At 44.7% G+C, this 26,389-nt stretch overlaps 1 protein-coding gene across 3 annotated transcripts in view; it reads right to left on the bottom strand.

The window, feature by feature from the left end:
- The window catches only part of LOC118770124 (SH3 and multiple ankyrin repeat domains protein 3-like), a 289,110-nt gene that overhangs the window by 94,976 nt on the left and 167,745 nt on the right, over window positions 1-26,389 (bottom strand). For all 3 annotated transcript variants that reach the window (XM_036517579.1, XM_036517580.1, XM_036517581.1), the window contains 3 exons: window positions 24,028-24,094; window positions 20,163-20,481; window positions 2,772-2,950 (listed from right to left, as the gene is read on the bottom strand). In XM_036517579.1, coding sequence (XP_036373472.1) covers window positions 2,772-2,950; window positions 20,163-20,481; window positions 24,028-24,094 — 565 coding nt within the window. The remainder of the gene's footprint in view (window positions 1-2,771; window positions 2,951-20,162; window positions 20,482-24,027; window positions 24,095-26,389) is intronic.

Here is a 26,389-nt window from a genome sequence, read left to right as displayed (position 1 = left end):
TTGTTTATTTTTTTTAACATCGGGAGGTTACTGGATGTTACTGGCTGTCATGTTAACCACAAAGTCATCGCAAGCCAGTGAAGCAATATAGGTGCACACCTCTACATTTGACCGTTTATAGCAATTGATTTGGACTGACCTCCAGAGGACCTCCTTGAGGGCAACAGCTTTGGTAAAATAATTTACCTCATGAATAGCTACTAAAAAGAGACGTGGCCTGGTACTCAACCAATCACATGATGCTTAAGCTTTTCAGTAACTTTGCTATCGACAGTGTGACAATAAGCTCTCGGTTTAGAATTCTTTCACCTGTCCTGACAGCCAAAACTCAAGAGATACAAGTTCGTACCTCAGTGCTCTGGCTGACAAATATAATCTACCTCGCTAGACTGAGCTAAGAGACTATTGTTCACAAAGCAGCACTTAAATGAGCATAAGGAGCTGGGAGGACATTGAATTGTGTTCCATGAAAAGCATGTTCAAGAGGTGCGTACAGCACATTCTGATAAAGAAAAGAACATGAACTTCATTGGAAGCGAGAGAGAGAAAGAGATGAAGAAGAATGGGTGGTGCCAGGATCAGAGACAGAGAAGGCCAGAGAGCAAGAGAGAGAAGGGACAAAGAGAGAGAGAGGGGTGAGGGAAGAGAGAGGTAGAGAGAGAGAGAGAGGGGTGAGGGAAGAGAGAGAGAGAGAGAGAGAGAGAGAGAGAGAGGTGAGGGAAGAGAGAGGTAGAGAGAGAGAGAGAGGTGAGGGAAGAGAGAGGTAGAGAGAGAGAGAGAGAGAGAGATGAGGGAAGAGAGAGGTAGCGAGAGAGAGAGAGAGGGGTGAGGGAAGAGAGAGAGAGAGAGAGAGGGGGGGGGGGGGGGCACAAACAGGGAGACCAAAAGAGAAAGAGGAGAAGAGAGAGCGAGAGGCACGGAGCCTTCGAATAATGTGCACATATTTGTTTTAAGAGGGCCGCTGCATTATTAAAGAAATGTCCTCTGAAGGGGCCACACTTGGCCAACTGAAATGTTGACTTACCCACTCACTCTGAGTCACCTAAACCTCAGCGCATTAGCACCCAGCAGTCAAAACTGTGAATGAAAACTCATTCACTGATGCAGGGCGGCCCGGCCTCTGCCGCTTCGCACACAAACAGCATCCACGCAGCAGTCTCAGTGCGGACGTGCACCCAGTGAGTACCGAGAACGAAAGTGACCATTCCAGGGGGAGGTGGGGTCAGAAATTTCTTAGAAGCGCAGTCAAGGGAAAGAGATTAACAAAGAGAGCCATGGGGTCTTTTTTCCGGAGAAAAACGACATCGGACAGCCCCTAAAGTGAGGGGAATTGTGGGCAGCCACTAATAGCACAGTGTAGTCTCACGCAAGTGAGCAGTGGGCAGGTACCTGTGTTCTACAGCAGAAATATGCTTCATATTTTACGCTGTAGGCATGCAGTAAGCGTGGGGAGAAGGCTATGCCACATCAAGGCTTGGAACCACAACTCTACTGAGGTGCTGCGAAACTATGCATAACAACTCGCTATGCATAGCTGGCCATGCAAATACACTGTGCTATACAACCTCTCGGTACAAACACACACACAGGATAGGGGGTGTCTTCACGCTACTGGAGACTCTATAAACTAAAACCGAGGGAAAGGTTTCGGGGGGGGGGGGGGGGGGGTTAGAAGAATATTGTCGTGTTTACCTCCTAGACCATTAGAGTGACCGTCTTGAATGAGGCATGGGTGGAGATAAGAACAGACACACACATGAAAAAGCAGTCGGTTCATGGCTCTGAACATAAAATAGTGCAGTGATGACGCCAAACCTTTAGATCTGCCTGTACTGAGATGCTGAATGGGAGTTGGTTATTGAAAAAAAAACCCCAGAACTGCAACAGCTTAGGAAAACCTACAGAGGCAGTTCTGTTAAAGGAGGTGCTCTTGTATACAGTTCAACCGGTTTCTCTTTTCCCGTGGGACGGCGACGGTAACAAAGCAATCACTGTATGAGCCGTTACCCACAAGCATCTCCTCCCGTCACTCAAGCTAAACGATGCTGGCTTGATGGAGTTACCGTGCTTTAAGCCTACCGAGGCACCTTCAACCAATGCAGAATATAGCTGGTGGGAAAACCTGGTAAGACTGGGGCAGGAAAAGAGACAGAAAAGTCCTGGTATAGCAGACTGCTTAAAGCTCGCTGTTAAAACGAGGAAAAAAGCTGCCAGACAGCACTGCTGTAATTTCTCCAGATCCTCTGGTCTGGCTGAGGAGAGTCTGCATGCACATAGCGTCCTCGCTCGCCCTTCTAAACCGGCAAAGCTCCTTACTGCATACATGAGGAAGGGGAACTCCTCGCTACAGCGTAACATCAGTGAGTCTCGCGCTGCGTTAGATCCTACACGCTGTGCTCGAGGAGAGAGCGCGGTCTACGGTGCCGTCTGCGCGGGTGTCTGTATGTGACGAATGGGACACGGTTACAGGGCAGCGCAGAGAACCGCGCAGAAAATCCCTTCTCTTAAGAGCCACGCCGAGCCAAAGGATGTGTTCGGTGCAGACCCGCACGGCAGCATCTAGCTCTCTATTCTATCCTCTTCTAAACTTCGTTTGTCATACTAGCTTAGATCAGCAACCAGGACCGGTTAAAATGAAGCAGGAATGCTATGGCACACTGAGCGCTCCAGATGGATTCTCCCTGACCCTCGAGTTAAAAGGTCTGAGACCGTTTTCGGAGCAGGTGTCGGGGCGAGACCCCTCACCCTGAGCGGCGTCAGGGGGCACTTACCTTTCACTCGCTCCCCTCGGTTCAGCTGGATCTCGCCCTCCCCCTGGGGCGTGTAGGGCTTGACCACGATGAAGGTGCGCCCGGGTACCGCGCTGTACAGTTTCCTCTTGGGCCCCCGGGGGCCGATGAGGGTCGGCGGCTGGGGAGGGGGGCTGGGCTCCCGCTGGACCGTGCTGGGACTGTAAACGAAAACATAGGTTACCGTGGTGATCCCCGGCAGCTGGTACCCAAACCCGGCGGTCACCGGCGCGACGGCGGAGGCGCGGTCCCCCCGGCCGGCGCGCCCTCTCTCCATCTCTCCCTCCTCGCTCCCGACTCCCCCGGGCGCCGCCCCCCTCCCCCCCCCGGGCCCCCCCCTCCGCACGCCGCTGTCCCTAGTGGCGGCGGGAGGCGGGCGCGCCGTGCTGGGTCTGGGAGTCACACATGTCCGGGGCGACGGCGTTGGGCCCCCCGCGGGAGGGTGAGAGATCCCCGCTGCGATCCTCCGGCTCCGGCTCCGGCTCCTGCTCCTGCTGCTGCTCCCATCCACCCCTGGCTAACACTGACGCTGCTGCGCGGCTCCGCTCCCCTCCCCGTCTCTCTCGCCCACCCCTCTCTGAGCATCATACCGCGCGCGCACCGCTGCTCTGCCACCAGATTGATTTGTGCCTGCGCTCCGGCTCCCTAAAACAAGTCTTCGGGGAGCGCTGGGCATAAACCACTGTCCCTGTTTGTTTAATTGCCGCTCTGCTCCGCCCCCTCGCCACCCCCACTCCCCCCTGCCCCCCTCCTCCACCTCCCTCCCCCACCACCACCTTCTTACGCCAGCAGCTTCTGAAAGAGACAGGCCCTGAATTCTAAGAGAGACGCAGGCTAGTGTAGCCGCAGGTCCGCGGAGCTCTCAGTCACCGCTGCATGAAGCCTCATCTCTGCTCTCGTCCCACTGGCTTCTCTCTCTCTTAATGTCTCTCACTCCTGTTCTCCAACTCACTCTCTCTCTCTCTCACTAAATACAAACACACATATATATCCCTCCTACTGCAGTCTCCACAGTCAATGAACACTGTTTCTTTGGCTTCTTATACAGTGTCCTCTTGGGGGATTACTGTTTTGGATTACTATTGGTCCATCATAATATTGCTCCTTTATGTGTGTGCGTGTGTGTGTGTGTGTGTGTGTGTGTGTGTGTGTGTGTGTGTCTGTGTTTGTGTGTGTGTGTGTGTGTGAGAGAGAGAGAGTACACTGTGTGGTGTATGCATGCTGGGTTTTGATCTCTGCAGTTCAACATCCTTTTAATGTATTTTTTGCAACCTCTTCCGGAGAGTAAGGGATTCCTCACCCCCTCCCTTCACTGGCGAGATCGATTGAATCTAACTTGTGTGCACTGCATGCTCCCCCCCTCCTCTCTATCTCACCCCCCCCCCCCCTCTCAGTACCAGGCTTGGTGACAGATTTTCAATTACTGCAGGGATAGGGGGCTGGACTGGCAGCCGCATGTTAATGGCTGGGCTGAGGGATGCTGCATGTGTGGGAGAGGCAGAGAGACAGAGAGAATCAGAGAGAGGGAGAAGGAGGGAGAGAGAGAGAGAGAGAGAGAGAGAACGAGGAGGGAGAGAGACAGAGATGGAGAGGGAACCAAGATGAAATGCAGAAAGGCAGAGACAGACAGACTGCTGCTGCCGGTAGCTTTCAGATCTGTATTGATCAAACTGTCAGGGCTCTGGACTCGACAACGGCTTGATAATGAACAGGTACCCTCAATTATATCCCGTTTCAACTGAATAATTGGCTTTAAACACCATCAACAGCAACAACAAAAACACTGTTTGTTTATATAACCCACGATGCTTGTATAAGCTGTGAAAGGTATTCCAGTCACCAAGTTTAGCAACAAGGACATTGTGTCCCTGAATTATATCACACATTTTTTTCTGGAGAAGCTAAACTCAAAAACTGTGCCAATATTTCCCCTTATATGAAATATCTACATGCAGTACATACCTAGGAGGAGGATTAATTTTAGGATTAATCTTTCCTTTAAGCTCCAATAAAATATCCAGTGCTGATTATCTGTCACCCAATTGAAATCATCCCTAACTTTGTGTGCTCTAAATTGTCTTCCACCCGTCAATTTACATTTTTTTTTTAAGTAGACGGTGTTTGGTTCTGTCCCTCCTGGATTACTGCAACTGTATTAACTCCTCACAGTATTCTGTCATTTGTCTCAGAATACCTACTAGATTATACAGCATATGGCTGTAGAGTTTTTTTGCATAAAGTTTGTCAGAATCCACTCAATCTCCCCCTTTTCTCACGTTTTTTTACCATAACTCCAGCAGTGACTTTTACCAAGTCACCAGCAGTTCAGTGTGAAAGCATTGTATTGTTACAAGTTACCATGAGTGAGTGAATTATGAACCTGGAGGTCACAGATTGCAGAAGAGAATCACAGTAAAAGGGTAATGCTGTCAAACGACAGACCAGAAAGCAAGAGGACTGAACAGTCACCTAATTGATAGGAGAATTTCAGGTCTGCAGAAGTAAAAGTTATACTCCCACACTCCCCCTATCTCAGAAATACACACCTTCACACGTACACACATCTCACTGTCCCCTCTCCTCCAAATTCCAATTCAATAAAAATGCCATCACAACCTTCCATCATCACAGACAGATTAGCCTGTTGGGTGTGTACCCAAAATGTCCCACAAGAGGCCACAATCACCCTGTCATTATTTTGTGAACATTCCAAACCTTCCTGAGTGTCAAGGCAACACCTTTGTTTACATTTATTTTTCACACCTGTTATTGATCTCAAATAAAAACTGTCATCAATAATTGATTTCTTTAATCAAAGATCCTCGAAGATCCTCCAGAAGGACTGCCTTCGGCGCAAGGATAATTGAGTAGTGGAAAAACATCATCGCCGATGACTTAACACTGTCCGGTCTGTCATCCAGACACACGACAGCACCATCAAATCAATGTGCACGTGATAACGCGGTGTCGGTGACACAGCTGGAAGACGGATGTGATGGGTGACACAGGGGTGGAGGTGAGTTTTGGGGTGGAGTGGAGGAGGCAGTCTTCCCGTCCCTTCAAGACAAGGATCCGAAACTGACATCACTATCACAGCGACAGTTAATAATAATATTATGCCTCCTAATGGCATGCTGAACAGACACCTGCACAAAACACCAATCGGAGGCCGCAGCCAATTAGTGTAAGGAGAGCTGAGACTGAGACAAAACAAACCTGAAAGACATAAAAGCAAATTGATCTATCCTGAGAGAGGGGACTCACCATCTGAGTTTTTTCCTCAGCGGCCAGGTACGCACTGGGAGTTAAAATACTCACAGGCAGGATGAAACCGACAGGATCAGCCAATGACAGGAAATGTTTGCCTGGGTGAAGCTTAAGCAATCAGTTGCTTTAAGTGAAGATGGCACAATAAAGAACATTGGATAGAAGACTGTGTCTGTTGTATTGTCCAACCCCTGGAATCAGGGAAGTCACGTGACAGTAGACAATACCATCCCAAATAACACTTGACTGATCAAACCACTGGCCAATGCATGAAAACTGCCCCTGCAGAGTGACTCTTGGTATGAATGTTTTCTTTACTGAGTCACCAGGTAAAGGTGGAAACAGGTGAGATACTTCAGCTATACAGGGAATTGGACAGAACTGTGCAGCTTAAAAATGCTTTGATTTTTAAACACTGATGGAAAGCCCATTTTTCAGACATTTTAACAAATCAGTTGTAGGCGAGCAAGCCTATCTAATCTGCACACCTCAGGTGAAATCACCCTCCTCTTAAAGGACTCTGCTGAGATTCCCATTGCTTAAGTGCTCGTTGTGTGAGCTTTACACCACATCACAGGCCAAGCTGTCATTGAAACTGATTCTTATAGATAAGCCACTTATTTTCTGCATGTGTGCACGTACACACAAACTGTTATCGTTTCAGTGATAATTTAATCATATACTGAACTGGGACTTGAAGCTAATTCCTCAAATTATTGAAAAAAAAAGTCTGCAAAGATTATAAAATGAAACCAGGGGACATGGATAGTTGTACACACTGATCACTCAGTTCAATGGACCTTATAAGTGGATTTAGAAGTACCTAGCACAACCAACCAAGCACTTTCCCTGGTTTTACTTTCTCAGGAGTTACAGTATGCCTGCTTGTTACATCAAACATCTTTTAATTATAGACTTTTGCATTAGCAGCCCTATTAATACTTTCTTCCTGGAATGCATATAATACCTTTAATACTGTATATATAAAAACAGAGGTACTCTGAGTCACACTGGGTTTGTGGCATGCCAAGTGTGATTCAAGTCACAGCTTTGTAACACAGAAGGCTATTTATGAGATCCATATATTTTAAGGCACTACACAGCTTATGCAATCCTGATGCTATGCCTACTAGAACCTAGAAGGGGTCCTGAGGGGTCATATTACTGGATGGTAGTACAGTGGATATAATCCATTAATCTTCTGCTATCTTTGACTTTCTGGGAGAAGTAATACAACTGTAGCTCCATATGTTAGAATGAGGTGTGAAAAAACAAGCTCTGTCTCCTAGGACACCAGTTCTGCTTCGGTAACCCTGGTAACCTTCAATTTCAGAGAAAAATAGTGCCAGCTAACTGTAAGAAGGTACTAGGGCTGTTTATGCAGCAATGGAATTTAACAAGACAGACACAGCATCGGCTATGAGCTAATAGATCACTATCCTCAAACTGAATGGATTCTGTCCTTAGTTTTGTGATGCTAGCCAAGTTTTTTTTTCCATTTCCTGCATTAAACTATCAGTCCTGTGAAATGACAAAAAGTGCCAAACACTTCTAAAAGTGGAAAGTTGTTAGAGTGACTAGAGGCTTTTTGTCATCAACTCTGTCATTCTACCTGGGTAGGATCTGTCATAAAAAAATCACCTCGTTGAAGGTTGGGAGTAAGACAATGCAGAAGTTGCAGTCTAAATGGAAATAGAGGTCTATATTTTAGCGTTATTTTGGAAAACACAACGCAATTCAGGAGGCCATTCCAGTGGAATGGGATACAGTGCAAGTCTGTGATGATGAAACGGTTGAAATGCAAGAGACAAGCTCTCCATTCTGTGCATGAGCTGCTTTGGAAAGGAAATGGTCCTGTTTACCTCCGTCACTGCTCCGCCCATTTGCTAACCTAAATAGAAACCTGCTCTCACACGACAAGCAATTTAATCAGTATTTATGGGCACAGCGGCTGGTCTTTGTCGGGGAACGGGGGAAAAGTGATCCTTCATTATTAAGACAGAACGTTCGGGACCGCCAGCCAATGCTGGGCGCCTCCCGGTTGCCTGAGAGAGGGAGGCTCTTCGCCGCGGGACGCCGGCCCTTCGCATGCAGCGCCGGAGTCTGTCGACAAATCTCCCCTCCGCGTCCCCTGCCAAGCTTAAGTACCTCCTCATGCAAAAAAGCACGCCTGCAGAAGAGCAGACAGGGACGTAGCTCCATATTGAAGGAACCAGTGCCCCAAAAGCAAATACAGTCAAGGAGAGAGAAAATATGGCAAGGTGAAAATTGCACAAACGAAAATTTGTGACAAGGTCCCACAAAGCAGTCTTTAAGAGCCCAAAATATGAAAGGTGTTCATTTTTAAGCCTCTTTTGCTTTAAGAGAAAAAAAAAAACAGGGAAAAGAATGTTTCAGAAATGGATTATGCTTAATCCTTTTGATACAGACACACCATACTTTCTATTCGTGATGCACTTTCCTCTCCTTGGCAACATATGCCATATAACATGTCATCATTAAGCTCAGGGGCTCTGGCGTTTCAGTCATGCAGATGTCTCTGTGAACAATGTAACAACAGGCTATTAGGTGATATTTATCATTAAATACCATTATTTTTAATGCAACCTTTTTAAAATATCTATTCGAGTGGGATAGGAAATTATTGGTAAGTGTAGTTCTTTTTGCATTTCCCATCTCCCTATTCTGAGTACTTTTTAGAAATGCTATCTATTTGGAAGGCATAACATTATAAGTACATTTAAAGTAGCAATATAGAATTTTGCATGCACAAATGATATCTCTAAGCTACTGTGCCAAGTTTCATATCTCTGCAATTACTCTAAATGTCCGTATCAAAGGAGTCTGTACAGCAATGTACCAGAAAATGGAACCGAAGCTTCAGAGGCTCGGTGATATCGTTTTTCACGAATCGCACTTTCCTGCTGCCTTTTCACTCATAACTCTGCCAAAAAAAAAAAAAAAAAAAAAAAACTCTGCCCATCAGAACAAATGAGGCAATTTTGGAAAGCTTGCATCATCTGTGAAGTGACACCTGCAAATGCCTTTTGGGGGGATTTAGAGGGCAGCAGCTCTCATTCAGACACACAGCCCTGCAGGGGATGGGGGATGGGGTGTAGTGGTCAGTGCATGGATAACATAAGTGTGCAAAAACTACGCACTGAAGATGGAAAATATAAATGGATGTGGCTGCTTGGACACTGAGCGTTTTTAGTGTGTGCTGACACTGTCCTGTCACAGCATTAAAACCCATTAGGGATTGGCTTTTGTTGCTTTTGGTGTCAGTGCCTGGAAGCACCAGTATCCTCTTGATTTCTGATGCCCATCAAGCCTAACTAAAGGTGAAAAAAGAGCTGGACAAAGGAGGTTGAAGAATAAGGCCTCTTGTACATTTCCATGATGAGTCGTCTGACCCAGGTGCACGCACAGGAAAACTGCTGTTTGCAAAAAAACCACAGTTTATTCGCAGTAGTGGGCATTTAGTTAAAGATGATCAGGTAGTTCAGACTCTTGATTTCATTCCATGTCAGGCCCCATTTTTTAGCCAAACCAGCCATACCTGCCACAATGGGGATGTGTGGGGATGTGGTGCAGGGGGGGTGGGACAAAGCCAAGGGTTTGTGATGAGAGGGGAAGATATGTACGGCGCCATGGTGCATTTGTATGCACATTTTCTCACTTTTAAAAGGCACGTCCACCAGAGGAAGTTCCCTAGAGTCCCTTTGCTGTGCCCGGGTTCCTCCAATAGGTCCTAGCTTGAAGGAGTCTGCTGTTTAATCAGGCATCCAATACACCTCTGAAGAGGACACAGTGCAAAGCTCCCAGTGTTATCTCCAAAGGCCTATAAACTGACAACCTGATGGCATCTCTCCTCAATATATTCCAAAAGATTAAGGATTAACATTTCAGGCTACAAGAACAACAAAAAAATGAACCTGTTATTTGCACGTTAAAGAGGATCCAGAGGATTGCCACAAACATTTATGGCTACGCAAACAATTTTTTTCAACAGCATATAGAATTACACTGCTGGAAATCACACTGAATTGTTAAATTACACATTGGCCCACCAAGTCTGTCTCTAACCCTCTCTCAAAACCTGTGCAGAATGCTAATTAAACACACACACACAAAACACACAAAAAGTAAAAACTAAATACAAAAAAGTAGAAGACAGGAAACTCAAACAAGAGTGCTCCAGCTCTTCACTTCTGACGAAGGCTTCTGACTAAGGCTTCCCAGCACACACAATGTTGCTAATTGGTACAGCACTTGATGTGGGTCCACTTCAGGCAGCAGTACTCACTACCGGCCAGGTCGATGGGTTGATGAGTCAGCGAGTTCCAGAAGTAACATCCGTTAACTAAAAGGGACCTTTTTGCAGCGAAACACGAGAATTTGCAGTCGCATGTCACAGTTTTGTGAAACAATTACAAACTCTTTATGCTTGTCTTTGTACATCCTCTCCTGCTTTTTAGCCATGCCATATTTTACCCCTAATGTCTCTTCATTTTAAACACATCTTAAGTTCTAACTGAGGTACAAATTCATTCCCAACATCCACCCATTCACCCCCAACATTCCTCTCTGAAAAGACCAAGACATATGAAAGTTGTGGATAACTACATGCACATTCCTCCCTGTATCTAAACATTATTAAAGCCAACTAGACTTAAAACATTCCTCTGTCTCACATTTCCAGGCAGGCAGATAACAGGCAGCTGTTTAGCAGGACCCCGACATGACCCTGCCAATTGACAGCTACAACTGGCCAATGCAGCCAGTGTTTGGATCTGTGTCTCTTGTATGCCACAGGCCCCTGGCTGTTCTAATTAATTGCCTTTTTGTTTGTGGAAGCCAGCAGGTGTCTGGCTGCGGCAGCGCTGGGAGCAATGTACTGTACACTCAGTCTTATTCCCCCACAAATTGAAAAATGAGGCCTGCGGGAGCTGGCCGGAAAGCGCTCGTCTTGACCGTCGTGGAAGGAAGCGGTTGCAATAATCGCCCGATGAGAGAGGCTAAAACTCATTCAAACTGTGATTATCGTCATCTTCATTCTCCCTCCCTATCTCTCTCTCACATTTGCACATGAACTGCGTGCACCGTTATTTTCCATAATGATAACCATTATGGTGTGCAAGGCGTTTGCCGAACACTTTCATAATAAACAAAGCAAAAACGTAGGGACAAAGTTTAACATGTACCTTACGCTGAGGTCTGAATATAAAATGAATGCCAATGATCGGACAAGCAGCTAATAAAACTTTAAGGACAAGGCCGTACGGTAATCTATATTAAAACAATGTCTGTGATACAGAAAAGTAAGAATGAGGCTTCCGGATCGTGTTTCATCCACAGATCACACAGTTTGAGAGGTGAAATCAGTGAACAATTTACAGCTATTGGAAGCTCAGTGCATAGCTTGCATTATGTCCCTGATTCAAACAGTGCTACAATATCTGATATAACATAGCTGGTGCCAGATCTGCTGTGCTGATGATGGTTAATTTTGTAAAATCAATCCTGGCTCACTGCAGGACCCGCCTGAGTGTACAAACAGGTTTTGTACATCATTGTGACATGTTGACCTTTTATATTTGTTGGAGGAATGGATGAGTCTAAGTCCCAGAGTCGACACAGGAGCTCCCAAAGGACTATAGCCATACGGTGAGCAAGAGTGATTTGGCATGTTTCAGCCAAAAAAGGTACCAAAAGCCTGCAGTAGCAGGCTGGTTCTACATCAAGTGACATGAGATATGGACAATTGTGGAAGTTTCTGATCTGATAAGAATTTATATATCTTAATAAATCATCCACTCAAGGGCTGCTAAGGCTCTTATCTGTTTGAAAAAAAACCCAGGGAAAGTGTTTGGATGGATAAACCAAGCCTATAAAAATCAGCTTTGTATAAGCTTTGCAGTTGTGTATAACTGGTACAACCATACACTTTCACTGGAAAGTGGTTATATGAACTAGTGTTTTTGAGAGAGAGAGAGAGAGAGAGAGAGAGAGAGAGAGAGAGAGAGAGCAATAACCAACTTGTGAAAACTTCAAATAAGTAAAAATAAAATAAAAAGACCTGATAAGCACCACTGACATACTCACAATCTGGGTTTGGATATGCACTTAAGCAGTAGAACAAAGGATGGATTAGGGTTAGCCCTGATCAATGCTGGTTTCTCCTAACTCCGCTTTGATGTGCAAGCCTTTCAGCTGACTCTGAGGGCCTTCCACCTGCTGTGAGTCTACGGATAGCAGAAGCTCCTACGCCAAACCAAGTGCAACGGGTACCCGCAGTGGAACATTCCGGCATGTAACTGTTAGTCTCCGCCGACCTTACATTTACAGTGTGAGTGCAAATGCTGCGCGCTGTCAACAACAGGATGTCAACCACCTCGCTTTCTCATGTCTCTGAGCACATCGATTAAACGTTCACTTCCCCGGGAGGCCCGCGGAACCCCCTGAGATCAACAGCTGCTGTTTACCCTCTTGATCCAGTCAGGCAGGGAGCTTGAATACACTGCGCAGGCTCCAGAAGGCAAAGATGAAAGCTCTGGTTCATGCATTGGTTTGTGTGTGTCAACCCCCCCACAAGGTTTTGATAGAAGCAGTACACTGACTTATTGTCACTTATTGGCAGACCCTTTGTCCAGGATGTTCTTAAGATTCACACTGTGTGCATTGCATGGCCCAGCCATAGAGGTGTGTCTATGTAGATGTCTGTTGAAAGGACAAGGGGAGCCAACATCAAGGAATAAGAAAGTCCTCTCCTTTATTTGGCTCACTCCTTACACACAACTCCTGATAACTTGGAACCCTGCAATGATTCCCCAAGATCCTTGCGGTGGCCAAGACCTAGTAACCAAGCAATCTGAATTATACAGCCCATTCTATAGCTTTCGCCATAGGGGCAGCAGTGTAGCATAGTTAGCATAGTGGTAAGAAACAGGGCTTCTAACTGCAAAGCTGATGGTTTGATTTCCCACAGGGGGGCTGCTGCTGTACCCTTGGGCGAGGTACTAAACGCACAATTGCCTCAGTAAATATCCAGCTGTATGACCGGATAACATGTAAAAGCTGTAACCTATGTAAGTCACTCTGGATAAGAGCGCTTGCTAAATGACAATAATATAATGTAACCAGAGTAATTGGGGTAAATGACTCTGCTTTATGACATGTGAGGGTACAGCAGCAATGTCCCACCTGGGCCTCCCACCCACCACGCCCTGCCCAGGGTCTACAGCACATCGCCCCTTGCTGCTCCGTATAGCTCATTGCCGGAATAACATAAGAGCCATGTCAGTTTCTCTTAGAACTTCATTGAGTCCCGCTGCGTAAGTCTGCTTTAAATTCTATCCCAGCCCCTACTCTCCTCTCGGTCTCATTAACCTTGCCCGGTCCTCCCTCACGTTGCTCTGATAGAGTCTCATCGTTAAATCACCCACGGCGTTCGCGCTGAGCTCCGTGCCATGGGCGAGCCGAACTTCTTTGAAAGTGCCCTACTTTTCCCTCTAATCGCAAACTGGCCCCAGAGCAGGCCCTGTGATCCCGTCTTTGTCTCTTGGCCACACAGCCTCCACCCCAACCCCCCCGAAGTGGCACATTTCACTCATCCACAGAAAGGGAGCCCAGAAGAGCAATGCATGACGCCGAAGCTTTCCGCGGTTAAATATATCCCACTTCCGTGTGCTATTCTCTCAGCCTCTTCATTAGTTCCAAATATTTATCCTTCTGTGTTTCCTCTGGCTCGCGGCATTAAATTAAACATCCATTTCCTCATCCGCGGTACATGCCGCATACCTACCGGATCCATTTATAGAGAGCGAAGCGGATTTGACAGAAAAATTATATGTGCAATTTGGGGAAATTAGTTCAGGATAATTATTATTATTATTATTATTTGCGTAGGTGAAAAAAGATTTGAGGCAACGTGATGGAAATGTTGATTGTGACTGTTTAGATCTCGTAACAAGGGCAGCACCTTTAGGAAACCTTAAGAAGTCAGATGAAAGCTGAAGTTGGTTTTGACCGATCAGCTTGTGATTAAGCCCTCAGAGAGAGCTAACGCAGTACTGTATTGGCAGTATTCATATTATCTGTTCCCCTGGGGATATTTGTGCCTTCCCCACCTTAATAGGACCACTTTGCCTGCTTCCCTGTCATCCACTCGCCACAGCCCTGAGATGGGAATATTCAAGCAAGAACTTGTACTTATAACTGTGTAGGCCTACAGAGCAAGTAAGAGATCAGTGCTAGACTCAGGTTCTTCTAAATATGAACATGAGGACAGAGGCTTGCAAAGTATCTGTGGGTGTTGGTGAAAAACAGATCTGTTTGTTTAAACACCCTGATGCAGTCTACATTTAAAAAAATTATACTTACACTGCTGTGGTCACGCGTCCAGTACGAAAATGAAATATAGTGTAATATATTGAGAACTGTTGAATGTTGCTCAGCACAATAATATATTGCAATAATAATTAAAATATACTGATACAAATATATTGCATTATACCAACATGGTAATCATTTACAGATTTTAAATATATTGATTGAGCTGAACATACATTCTCAAAAACACATTCTAAAGAGAGGTGGCAGTGTGGCATAGTGGTAAGGAGCAGGGCTTATAACCAAAAGGTTGCTGGTTCAACTCCCCACTGAGGCACTGTCGTTGTAGCCATGGGCAAGGAACTTAATCCCCCAACCCTCCCAATAAATTCCTCAGTATATATCCAACTGTATAAATGGATAGAATTTAAAAAAAATTACAATTTGTCAGGTGCTCTGGATAAGAGTATCTGCATAATGATAATAATGTAAATATCTACTGTTTTTGTATGGGATGTCTGAGCAGCATTGTGTTTCCCATCAGAACGCAGGCAACATGTGCCATGTTCCTATTTTATATGATTTCTCTCCCATTTTAATCATACCTGTCAGCAACACATACACATTTCAGACACGAATCAGTACAATCTGTTACCAGCAGTGATAAGGTTAATAGCTTATTAGCAGGGAAAAACAGACAAGGCAGCTGCAAGTGATTTAGCGCACTGCACACGGTAGCATCTGCGCTGGGGAAAACTGCACTTCTGATAAAACACAAGTTTCAGGGGAACTGCTGTCACTGTTTTGCAATCTCCATTGCCATGGAAACTTTCAATCCAGCTGCGACAGCAGAATTACAAGAAAGACATTACAGCATTATAACAGGAGATGCCTGCAGAAGTGCAATACATTTAATAAGATCAGAAAGTCAAAGATTTTACCCACATAAGCATGTGCCTGTCAGCACACACACACACATACATACACACACACACACACTAATGTGGACCAGTAGGAATACATCTGTGACAAAACCAGCAATCTGGATAATTGCAACTACCAATCGATGGGTGCTGCCTCCTCCCAGCCCATTCCCAGATGAATTTGGCGGGTAGCAGCAGCAGAGCCCCAGTAGCCCCGGCATGGGAACACACATGATGTTACTTGCTCCATGTGTGATACAATGCGGAACTGTGGGCGTAGCTGACCAAAAGAGCCAATGTCAAACACCACTGGTTCCCAAGCAGGAGGAACTGGGTGGGAAGTCCAGGACCAACAGGCCTGTGTTCTCCTGCCAGCTGGGATGGGTGTCGTGGAAACCAGGGCAGGTCACAGTGGCAAAGAGGCAGACACAGCACCTGCGCGCCGTAGGCTAAAGGCTAAAGGCAGGCCGAAGGGCGGACCGCGTCTGTCAACCGCCCGACTGGCGCCAAGCTCACACTGGGAGTGCTCTGTCACCTTGTCACCTGAGGCCGAAGGACAGAAGCCTGCATGCCTTTCAGGTGACAGTACACCATGGTAGTAATTAAAAAACAGTAGAGACCAAATCACAGACAGAAGGACGCTCCGAGTGGGATACACAAACACCCTCAATGCGGGCTACTGCTGTCATTGCACTAGCAACACAGTTTCCACAAACTGTGGTATGAGGTACTACACATTACCAACTCCAGGTAAAAGTAAAGGGTTTACATTTACTGAGTTTTACAATGCAATTTTATTCAACTAATGTATAAACAAACTGCCGTAAATAAAGCATTGTTATCTTTCATATATTTTTTCTCTTTCCTCTGTGACAGAAAGCGGGGTACAGGGTGAACAATGTTAACATATGACGTAAGAGGTTTTACAAATGTACTGATAATTGTAAAATCAATTTCATCACCTCAGTAAAAATGAATGAAATTAACAGTAAAATGAAAAATTGTGGTGAAAATCAAAACTCTGAAACGAGATTCCCTCTAACAAGCCAATGTTAACTTTTCAGTGCATATAGGAAAATAACACAAGCAACAGATATCTTCACCATCAGCTGTGTTGGCACTGCATGAACACCAGAGGGAGCACCACTCAGCCTCCTTGACAGAGTCCTCACAGAACACCTCATACAGGTACTGTGTAACCTCATACAGGTACTGTGATGGCTTACATGACTGAAAGAGACCACAGCATTTCAGCTGGACAACAAATTAACTCAAATGAACTGAGCGGCATTCATTCTTACTTAAATGTGTTTGTCCTTTTGCTTTGCATTGCACATTCTGTCAGACCATAGAAGGACCTGAAAGGCTTTCAAGGGTTGTTCTATGGAAAAACCCATTGGAAGCACTGAGTTGGACACACCGGGCAATTATAAACAAGCCTCAAACCTCCATTGATTTGCTGTGTGCTTTTTACTTCCACCTAAACACTTTCCCTGGGGTTCACTTTCATGCTTGGACTTTATCCAGAAAACCTTTCCGATTAGACGTATGTGTTAAATGGTAATTGTAAGGTATGCTAACGCTCACTTTTTGCAGATGGATGGCCCTAGATGGCTCTTAAAAGGCTTTACCTCGAGAGTGCACGATGACAAATGATGTCTCTGCATTGGAAAGCATTCATTACCTGACCAAAGACACTAAAACAGGGGGAAACCTTCCAGGGAAACCTTCCAGCTGTTCTAATATTCTCAGAGCACGCCCAAATCAGAGAAAGTTAAGGTGAGCTGAGCATGGGACATCTAAATAACAATGTTAACAATTAAGAATGAAGATTTTAATTCTGATTTCACAGAAGAATTATGATGCTGATTCTTAACGAATAATTATGATGTTAATTCTTAGGGAATCTGGTTTAAACTCTTGAAAGGAAACAAAAACTAAATGATATCAAAAGACAATGAGGTACAGTTTCTTTGGAGGGCCCTTCTAGTAATTAGATAGTAAGCATGCAGTAAACTGGTAATTAGATTTTCATTCTAGTTGGTTTTACACCACTGTTAAGTGTATAGTTGCCAGTGGTCACTACCTGGTCACTACCTGTTTACTGCTGTTAGAAATGAATCATATAGTACTTATTCAACAGACAGCACTTTACTTACTAATTTTTCTCTAACAGACCCTACTAATAAAGAGAGATTGAGCTTTCTTACTTTCCCAATATCTTTGTAATAAATAATGCCAATATTAAGAGAAGATACAAGCTATTTAAGTGATGGCAAAAAATAATAACCATCTAAATCTGAGTCTTGTTTTCCGCTATCCACTTTTACCAGTTGGGTTTAATGGTTTCTTACATTCTGGAATATTCACTGTGTTGGGTCTAAATACGGTTCTGACCGCTCTGTAGTCTCTCTTTTAGGGCCACTGTGCACTGAAGTGCAGGCACTGTGCGTAGCCTCTCCCTCGCTCTCCCCAGACATGCTCAAGGCCTGGGGGGGCCTGGTGGCCATGTCTTCACCCCTCCCTAAAGCTCCCGAGGGCAGCTGCACTGTACACCACATCACACGTCAAGTCTGGGCCACTGTGCCAACCAACCTCTGTGTGAACCTGGCAGGGCTGCAGTTTCCTTCCACTCGAAGTGATAAGGCAGCCCCTGTGGGGAAACAAGACAGGGGAAACCGGGCCCAGCGATCACATCGACGTCCTCGCTTCTTAGTCCTACTGCATGAGCAGTGTGGGCTCACATAAATCATTCAAAATCCTGCTTTTGTGTTTTTTTTCTTGGGCTCTCAGTCCCTAAAGACTTCATGTGAAATGGTATCATGATGTACCTTCATGGTGGAGTCATGAGTTATTTAGTCATGTGTTCCACAGAGCCCGTGTTCTGTTGGTTGGGCCATTGTTTTGTTCGGTAGCCCATCATCCTTTGCTGATGTATTTGTACGGAAATTGAACTTGAATACAGTCACAGAAAAGCAGATTAATCAGGCTTTGTTAAATGTTACATCTAAAAGGCCTCATTTTGCTGAGTAATATTTGGAACAATCAGCCTGCACTCAGAAACAAGCACCTGGAGACTGCAAAGTTGTCACATAATGGACTCACAGAGTCAATTATATACAATATATGGCCCTTGTGACTATGCAAATGTCTGAAGATGGCAAATCCTTCAATGGCATTTTAACAAAAGGGCTTAGAAGTCAGCCATGTACAAAACCTAATGAGAATAACTCCCATATACATGAAGAGATGTTCAAATCAATGCTACAATAAGATAATAAAACAGCATCTCATCAGGTACCCTAACTGTTCCGGAGTAAAATACAGGTTCTTCTTAGCAGTGGAACTTGCAAGTCTACTCAAGACAGCATGCTATAATGAACAACACTAAAATAGAACAAAATTGGAACACAAACTATGCATTGTTTATTCGAGTAAAAGGCTGGAAATAAACAACCCTGCAGCTAAAGCACACACAGATGGAAAAAAATCACTGCTCTGGTGCCAGTAACAGCTTTTCTTATTTGTCAGCAGGCCCTTGGATGTGCCCCTGAGGTACCCCCACTATTCAAGCTGGCATTGCAATTTACAGTTAGCGGGAAGGTGAAAGTTGAATAAAAAAGGTTAAAAGAAACCCCACACACTAAAATGCTGCTGTTCTTTACTTGCTACATGGAGTAAAGTGCTGTACCCAGTGCCTTGCCAATTAGGCCTGTTTTTAAAATAGCGGCACACGACTCCTTGCCGTTTTCTGCCAGCATGTTTTCCCGGTCTCTACGGCGAGCGTTATTAGCGCTGTCCATCTGGCGCTCACACTCTGCGCTTTCTGGGAGTGGACATCCACGCAGCCAATGGCATGCTACCTTCCCTCGGCCCTAGGAGGTCAGGGCTCGGGGCACACAGCTAGCCCCCCGCCCTCCTCTCTGGCCTCCCCTCACGGGCGCAATCTGCCCTCGCAGGTTTGGTGATAAATCCCGTCCTTCACAAACCCGGGAGAGGTTAGGAGTGCAGTTAGGACTGAGCACAGTGATGAGCTGATACTGTGCGTTGAGATGCGGGCACCGTACACTTACTTACATTATGTACGTAAATGACAGTAAAGAGGTCTGAAAATGAATAACCTTGCTGATGAGAGTGAGGGGGAGAGAGAGAGAGAGAGAGAGAAAGCGAGAGAGAGAGGATCAGCAGGGTTGGAATCCCTCTAACCAGAGCAGAGCAGCACCGTCAATCAGCAAATACAATTCCAGTTTGGGTAAATCATATTATTTAACATGTCATCCACTCCTGGATCACTGGAATAAAATCACTGGAACTCAAACATGGAGGGCAGTTGGATCCTAAACAGAATATACACACAGGCAGAGTGCCTGGCAAATGTCATAAACACAAGACAGAGGCAGGACTTGACCAACAGGCTGACATGGATGAGCACGACTAGCCCCAGGACCGACTCATCGGAGCTGCATATCTTTAATGAAATGAATACTTCCTTCCCTCAATTTATTCAAATGTCTACCCCAGAAAAGATGGTGTGGGAGGGAACTCAAAGACCGACTAGCAGCCCAGTAAATCTTTTCAATCTTTTCTTGCTCTTTAACACTAAAGCATCCATACTTAAGTAACCTGAGTAAGATTGCTTATTTTCTTTGTCATCATGAATGTATGTTTGTCATGCTAATATCACCCATTGACCTGAGAGACCAGCAGCAGCAGAGAGAGAGCTAAACAGACACCAAGGCAGCAGCTTCACCAAACAGGTACTGGGCTCCCGTTTCAGCGCAGTAACGATGACCCCCTTTTCTACGCGAGAGCACGCCCCGTGCGCCCGAACCGTCCCGGCGGCGCCACCCACCTGAGCCTGCCGCGGGCGTGCCTCCTCAGGCTGAGCTTGTCGGCCTCCTCCTGGACGCGGTGCAGCGAGGGCGAGCGCGAGTGCGAGCTGCGGGAGCTGCCGGTGCTCTGCAGGCTGCTGTCGGCCGCCTCGCCGCCCGGCCCGCCCGCCAGCGGGGGCAGGCTGCGCAGCGACGGCACGGGCGAGTGCGAGGGCGCCCGCCCGTCCGCGTTGAGGTTGTTGTCGCTGGCCGAGCGCAGCAGGGAGCGGGGCGACGTCAGCGTCCCCGCGCCCGTCACCCGCCGCCGGTTGGTGTAGGTGGGGGTCTCCCTGAAAGGCACTGTGAACGGGAGCACACAACACAGAGGTATTAGTCGCGGGGTGAGTGAGGGAGACCCCCAGCTGCCTCTGCACATTACCCCATTCAGCCCCTGCTGTGAAAGCTGATTGACTAAAAGATTACAGCATCCACTGTAACCTTGAAAAAAGTCACACATTTTCATGGAAATGCCCCTGCTATAAAATGCTGGTAATCCAATACATGAAAGCCTTTTTATAAATTCCTTATGTCCCACATGTTCAAACTGAATTAGCTGATGAGTAAACGATTAGGAATAAAAAGGGTACAAGAATATCACCACATGTGTTTAAAGAAACGTTGGAAGTGAATATTCAACTGCAGCTTTAACTAAATGCTATGGCAACAGGGGGAAGGAATCCTCTGGGTTAGATAGCACATTCCAAATTATACTTAGCAATAATACCAAAATCAGAGTGTCAAATGGTTAAGCAACCGGACAACAAAACATATCAAGGGAAAGAGAGAGTGGAGGAGAGATCACAGAAGCCAGGGAGAGGTTGATACTGGGCTTCCCACACAAGGTGGCACTGTGCTCCAAGTTCCTAAACAGGGAAAATTTTGAGGGGAGAAAGAGGCTGGGCGTTTGACTGTACGGTGAGGAAGCGATACAGTGCCATTAGCCAGAGGAGTGAGTAAAGAGAGCCCATCCTTTAGCCTCAGACCTCAAACACGCAGAGCAGTGAGTCCCTCTGCCCCTCTTCTTGGGATAATAATTGCGGCCTATATCACTCTGCTGAATGAAACACCACTCCATAGCATCACAGACCCGGCAGCCTTTACACATCGAATTACCCGTGTGCTTAATATGTATCTATTACATGATTATAACTGTATTATCAACAGTTAAAGAAACAACAGTAGTGCTTTAGTTGTAATACTGGAGGTAAATTTGTAACAGTAATAGCAATAGAGGCAGTTCTATTTCTAGCAGACCTATAGAGGTGGTAGTACAGGTAGAAGTAACAGTAATGTTGCAATGCAGGAAGTAGTGATGGTAGTAGAGTAGTGGTAATAGCAGTCACAGTAACTGTAATATAAGTAGAAGTTGACATAGTTGCAGTAGGCATATAAACAGTATTAATGGTGACTGTTGAAACAATTGTAGCTATTGCAGCAGTAGCACAACTGGTAATAACTACATTAAAGTAGTAGTCATAGTGGTGGTGCATTGTGGTTAAGATAGCAGCAGTAGTAAAAGTATAATTTGTGCATTATCAGTAGTAATGAAGTAATATATATAAAATATATTGCGGTGGCATCCTCAGAGGGATGAAAACAGCTGACAGCACTACCGGCCACCCACGGCCAAAAACACAATCAGACTAAGAGGGCGAAAGGGATAACAGCCATGCTGTCATTTTCATTACCATAACAATTGAATCGCATCCTGTCTTTATCTGCGATTTCACAATACCTTGTTTTCTGCAGTGCTGTACACTTTTTAGAAATGATTAACTCGTCTAAAAATCTAAAAACCTCCATCGTCTCAATCTGAGATCTGTTTAATTCTGACAGCCGGTCAGCTGAAGGAGGGGAAAGGCCAATAAGCAGGCTGGTGTGAGCTGAGTGACACAAGAATTAGGGCGGTAAGCTTGTAACCGGAGGGTTGCTGTTTCGCGTTTCGTGAGGCATTGCTTTGGTGCCTGTAAGCAGGACTGAACCTAAATGCAATATTATATTATATTATATATATATATATATATACATATATAATTAATATAAATTAATTATATTAATAATTTCTTAAAACAGATACGATTTCACCCATACAAACACAATTAAAAATGTGTCCATTGAAAAAGCCAATAAGCTCATCTGGCCACAAAATATTTATATTCAATACTGAAACAGTGACATGAGGCATAACAGGCAGTCTCAATAGGAAGTCTTGTTTCCCATTAGGTGGTATGCTACCACATTATGTCAATTGTCAGTCACACAGACACCATAGTTGCATTATTATCTTCATTATTTGCTAAGCTGACACCCTTTCCCCCAGTGCCTTAACCAGCTTATCATCTGAGTATATATCCGGACACTTACTGAAACAATTCATGGTACATTATACTCAATATTGTATTCGCCATACTGTGCATGCTGTATGCTCCCCAGAATAAGCTATCGTAATATAAACAATATGAAATCTCATTGTAATCTTACTGAATTGAAAGGAGTTTCAAGGCATATTCATATATATATAAATAAAATACATGTAAATGCAACAGACCCCTACTTGACAATGTCACTCATTTCCCTCACTGTAAAAGACAAGGTGTTCTCTTACATAGAACATTTTTTTGTGTAACTGCTGGGTTGAAAGTGGCATCTAACATGATGGATTAGACTATGATTGCGAGCATGTGGTGGAGATAGCACGGGAGCAGCTCGTAACTGCGGCCCCTCTGGAGAGCGTTTCGGGATGAGGAGCTGTTGGATAACGCAGTGCTGTGATCATCTAGATGATCTCAGCCAGAGAGGGATGGATTCTTTTAACTGCTTCAGCGCTTGTTGGGATGGCCGAGCACCCCATCATTTTAGATGGAGAGCGCAGAAATAATGTAAGATGAGGCAGTCATCTCTAGGCTGAAGGGTGAATTCACTAAATCCTTACTCCTATCCCGGTCCCCAAATTTCACACAAGTGTGCCACTTCTAAAGCCAATGTAATCTAAAGGGAAAAGTCTGTTACAAGGCTCTGATTTGGCAGTTTTAGTGCAATTCTTGGAAATATGGCAATATGGGAATAAAAGAGAGTAATATGTTGCAAAATGCTGGAAATGGAGATATACTAGGGGTTTTACTTTCAGAGATGCAGCTGACAGTCCATGAGTGTATATTTATTCAGTATATACCAGTGAATTTGTTTCTTGTCTTTCCTAGACACCTCTGGGAAATATAAGAGCTTTCTGTGTTCCTACCTCTGAACAACAGGGTCCTCTGTGTGTGTGTGAGCTCATGGAATTTCATCTAGGAAATTCTTTACCCCTCATTTAAGGTTAATTACAAACATTCTGGGGATTGAGAGGGCCATTGTAGAGAACTTATCAATGTTCAATCTTGCTATTGTCATTTTACATTCATCATAAACTCCCTGTGAATACAACACAAGCATTTCAAACTTAAATCCAGGGAAGGGGCTCATTTTGACAAACCGAAGGTGGTTGATCACCCTGGGTTTTTTGTTAGAGAGCTGTCCTAAGAGCCGCTTCAGGGGTTCTTGGCTGCAGACCTTCTGGGAAACTAGCCACGCATGGAGCAGTGTTCATTCCCTTCATAATTCATTGTTTGATTCTGTCTGCAATGCCGTTTTTTTTGTTTGTTTCCAGTGACATTTAATGCTTTGAATCGGTTCATTTCATCGTTTTGTTTCAGTGCCTTGTGACCTTAAACTTGAAAAGCAGCCTATCAGCACACGCTGGTGGCTTGTGTGCCTCCTTATATTCAGTCGAAGGGGTTTTCACCCTAATGGTTCCCTTGCGGGTCGAAGAACAAAAACAAAATTCAGAGATGACACCATTCCACTTACCAACATCTGATGCTTTGTGAATCTTTATGATTTCAGCCAGATCAAAATTCCCAGCTATAATTGCCACCTAGGCAGACACAAAAAAAAATGAGGAAGAGAAGGTTAAAAAATATTAATTGAAAACTATCATCATCTGTCCACTTTCAATTTTACATTCCAATGTTAACAGATGAGCTGCATATTAACGTGTGAAGGTTCTGAACTAACACTCTCTGTGAAAACATTTCGCTGAACCAAATGATGGCAATAAATTACATGAGCTACAAATGAATGACAGGAAATTGTAAGATAAGCACATTTGGAAAGTACAAACTTTGATGGATCTTTCTGAGATTTTGAACAGCTTATAATGTGGAACAACAGGTACATGTTTAATTTTAAATGCAAAAAAGCAAGTTTCTTTCACATCCCGTGCATCTGACTCTGGGAATTTGAATCTTCTTAATCTTCTTAATCCCCAAAAGACCTAGAGGAACCTTTATACTTCAACAATAATCTGAAAAAGAGGGCCTTCCATTATGCATGTAAACCAGGGTAATCCTCAGAAATAAGCGACAATGACATTTCTCCAAGGAAATGACCAAAAACTGACATTTATTCATCATAATGCCATTGGCTTACACATAGGCCTGGTGACCTAGTGCCTTTATCTCAATCCACATAGTGTTTTTTAAGCTCCTCCCACCTCAAGATCAGCACCATTGGGTGTGGTGATCTACTGGAAGACTGGATTCACACAAACGTGTTGCTTCTGCATCAAGACGTAAGAAGAACCGAGGCCTCCCAACAGCAGCACAGTGGCACTGCCATGCACAAGCATGCAGACCGAAGAAGTGAATTGATCTTCACACTTGAGGGAGTCTTCAGCTTTCACCAGTGAGATATTTGCATGCCTTCCCATTGAAATGTCCTCTCCAAGCTTATATGACACTTTGAGACCCAGCCACATTCAGTCTAAATGTGATGCACCGTGTCTTTTTTCTTTTATTTTATCAACTTTAAGTTTTTTCCCCCCATTTCCTCAGACAAAAGTGTATCTTTGGCAAGATAAGCCAAAACTGTCACACAAAAATGTAGTGACACACCTAAAATGTGTAAATGGAACACTCACTTAAATCTGCTGCCTGAAATTAAGTACATAGTACATTTCTTTGGTGATATTGCACCGTTTATATTAAATTTGGCCCTGAATAGCCTCAAGGCAGCTTGAGAGAATGATATTACTTAAGGGAAACTCTACTCAGCACCTACAGAACTCCCACACTGGACCTTCTGCTGTAGTCATGCTAGTAATCAAAGGCCCGCGTGTGTTGATTAATTTTTGACATTCAGATTCTAAACACAGCAACGCTACTGCCACAAATCATTGAAAAGTGAAAAGAAATGCTACGGTACATAATTGCATGAAATTTACTGATATGTGGCAATAATAATAATTTTTTTATTATTATGATAGTTACTTACAGGACATGATTTATTTGCATACTGGGGGCTCTTACTCAGTTGAATTTGTGTAGCTCACAGTGTATTTGCTCAGCCCCAGCATTATGCATTTATTGAGCTGCATGTTTACCAAAGTGTTCCAGTTTAAGTGTCTTGTTTATGGGACCAGCAGCAGTGTGCAATTGGGAAATGTGCAGGCAGCCACAGGTTATAAGCCCAGGTTGCCTACTCTAATAATGTAGCACTTTATGTAGCACTTATGTCGAACTTTATGAAACACTCTATATAAACACATTCCCAGTAAAGTTTCTTTTATTTGGAGGTCAAGTCATCACATGCTGGTACTAAAGGGTGTCATAATTCATATTATGAATTTGAGCAGAAAGTCTAAAATGAGTCCCACTGGCATTTGGTAATCCTTTTCAGAGTTGCTGCCTTACATGATCCCTTCATGAAATACACTGTACTTCCAGAATAATGGTGTATTGCTCATCCCCCCCCCCCCCCCCCCAACCCCCCCCCCTCCTAATTCATTTCAATTTAAATAGCACTTCACTGACATGCCTTTCTAATGCGCAGCAGTAGCAAAGCGGGGTTATGAATGGGAAATATATGACACACTAGCAACAATGCTGGTGATAATTTACATACTGATATAGTTAGGGATTAGTGTAACAATGATAAGAAAAAAAAGAAGAGAAAGAGAGACAAGGCTGCATGAATGAGAGTGACTAATCTGTCCCTCTGACTCTCTCTGCTTCTCTCTCTTCTCCCCTTCCTCTTCATACCTGTGATACACTGTACTCCAATACGTGCTGTATGGTACATGTCATCTACTGTGACACAGAACTGTGGTCCCTCAGGACAGCTATCCATCTGTTGCATTGAGAGCACTGGCCGTTGTTGTGTGCATGTGTGC

Source organism: Megalops cyprinoides, chromosome 23 (genome assembly GCF_013368585.1).
Source record: "Megalops cyprinoides isolate fMegCyp1 chromosome 23, fMegCyp1.pri, whole genome shotgun sequence".
Lineage (NCBI taxonomy): Eukaryota > Metazoa > Chordata > Actinopteri > Elopiformes > Megalopidae > Megalops > Megalops cyprinoides.
Note: the sequence above shows the minus strand (reverse complement) of the source record. Positions and strands in the feature narration are given on the sequence as shown.